This window comes from Nestor notabilis, unplaced genomic scaffold (assembly GCF_000696875.1).
Source record: "Nestor notabilis isolate BGI_N333 unplaced genomic scaffold, ASM69687v1 scaffold18341, whole genome shotgun sequence".
Taxonomy (NCBI): Eukaryota; Metazoa; Chordata; class Aves; order Psittaciformes; family Psittacidae; genus Nestor; species Nestor notabilis.
Window position 1 is genome coordinate 23,232 of NW_009913683.1, and position 891 is coordinate 24,122.

Consider the following 891-nt stretch of genomic DNA (forward strand, 5'->3'; position numbering starts at 1 on the left):
TTGTTCTCAAATGTGTGTGACTTTAGGGATGAGGGTCTGTTAGATGGATGGTGATCAGGTCTCTTTTGACTTGCTTTGATTGCATTGGGTCTTTTGCTCCTTTTCTATATTTCTTGAAACCTTTCAGTTGTGGTATTCCTGGCTCTCACTGGAACTATCTTTCTGTTTGACATTCAGAGCTGCCACTTGAGGATAAGGATGAGTCCCAGAAGATGACACTTTTTGGATCTAAATTGGCTCAAGGGCAGATAGAGGCCACAGTCATCGCTCTAGCCATCATAGGAATGGTGCTTTTCCTGCTCGCCTGCTTCCTCCTTGGAGTGGTCATCTATCTGGAGAGACAAAAGAAATTAAGACGCAATCGGAGGTCTATCCTGGATGATGGATTCAAACTCGTGTCAAAAAAGAATTCAGGGCTGTAACAGCCATATAAACTTTGGGCTGTGTGCTTGGAGCAAAGGCTGGACCGTTGTCCACAGCAAAGATTTTGGGGCATCATTTTAATTGTACACTCTTCTTCTAGAAGCTGAGGAAGTAAAGATGAAGCACTGACCTCTTAATGTATTTTCCTCAGCACTCTGTAAAGAAAAGTCCATCCAGGAGAGAGATGAGGATCCTTTGAACTGACAGAAGACACATAAGAGTAAAATCTAAAATACTGCTCTTCCTCAGGAAAGTGAGAAGACAGTCTCCTATTCCATTCTCTCCAGAGCAACTCCCTTTGAGTCTTATCAGAGTAGCTTAGGCCAGATTCCAGTCTTGCTCCATTACCAGAGCTGAGTTGGGAATTGTCTCCCAAGAAACTGTGAGTCTTTAAAGTAATTAATCTGAAGGAGGAAGGTGATCTTTCTTTTTTTTTTTTTTTTTTTTTTCCTTTTTTCTTTTTCTTTG

At 41.5% G+C, this 891-nt stretch overlaps 1 protein-coding gene across 1 annotated transcript in view; it reads left to right on the plus strand.

The window, feature by feature from the left end:
* Positions 1–422, plus strand: part of HEPH (hephaestin) — a 20,581-nt gene extending 20,159 nt beyond the window's left edge. The window contains exon 20 of the mRNA XM_010023312.1: positions 178–422. Within this exon, the coding sequence (XP_010021614.1) occupies positions 178–422 (245 nt within the window). The remainder of the gene's footprint in view (positions 1–177) is intronic.
* Positions 423–891: the final 469 nt, after the last annotated feature.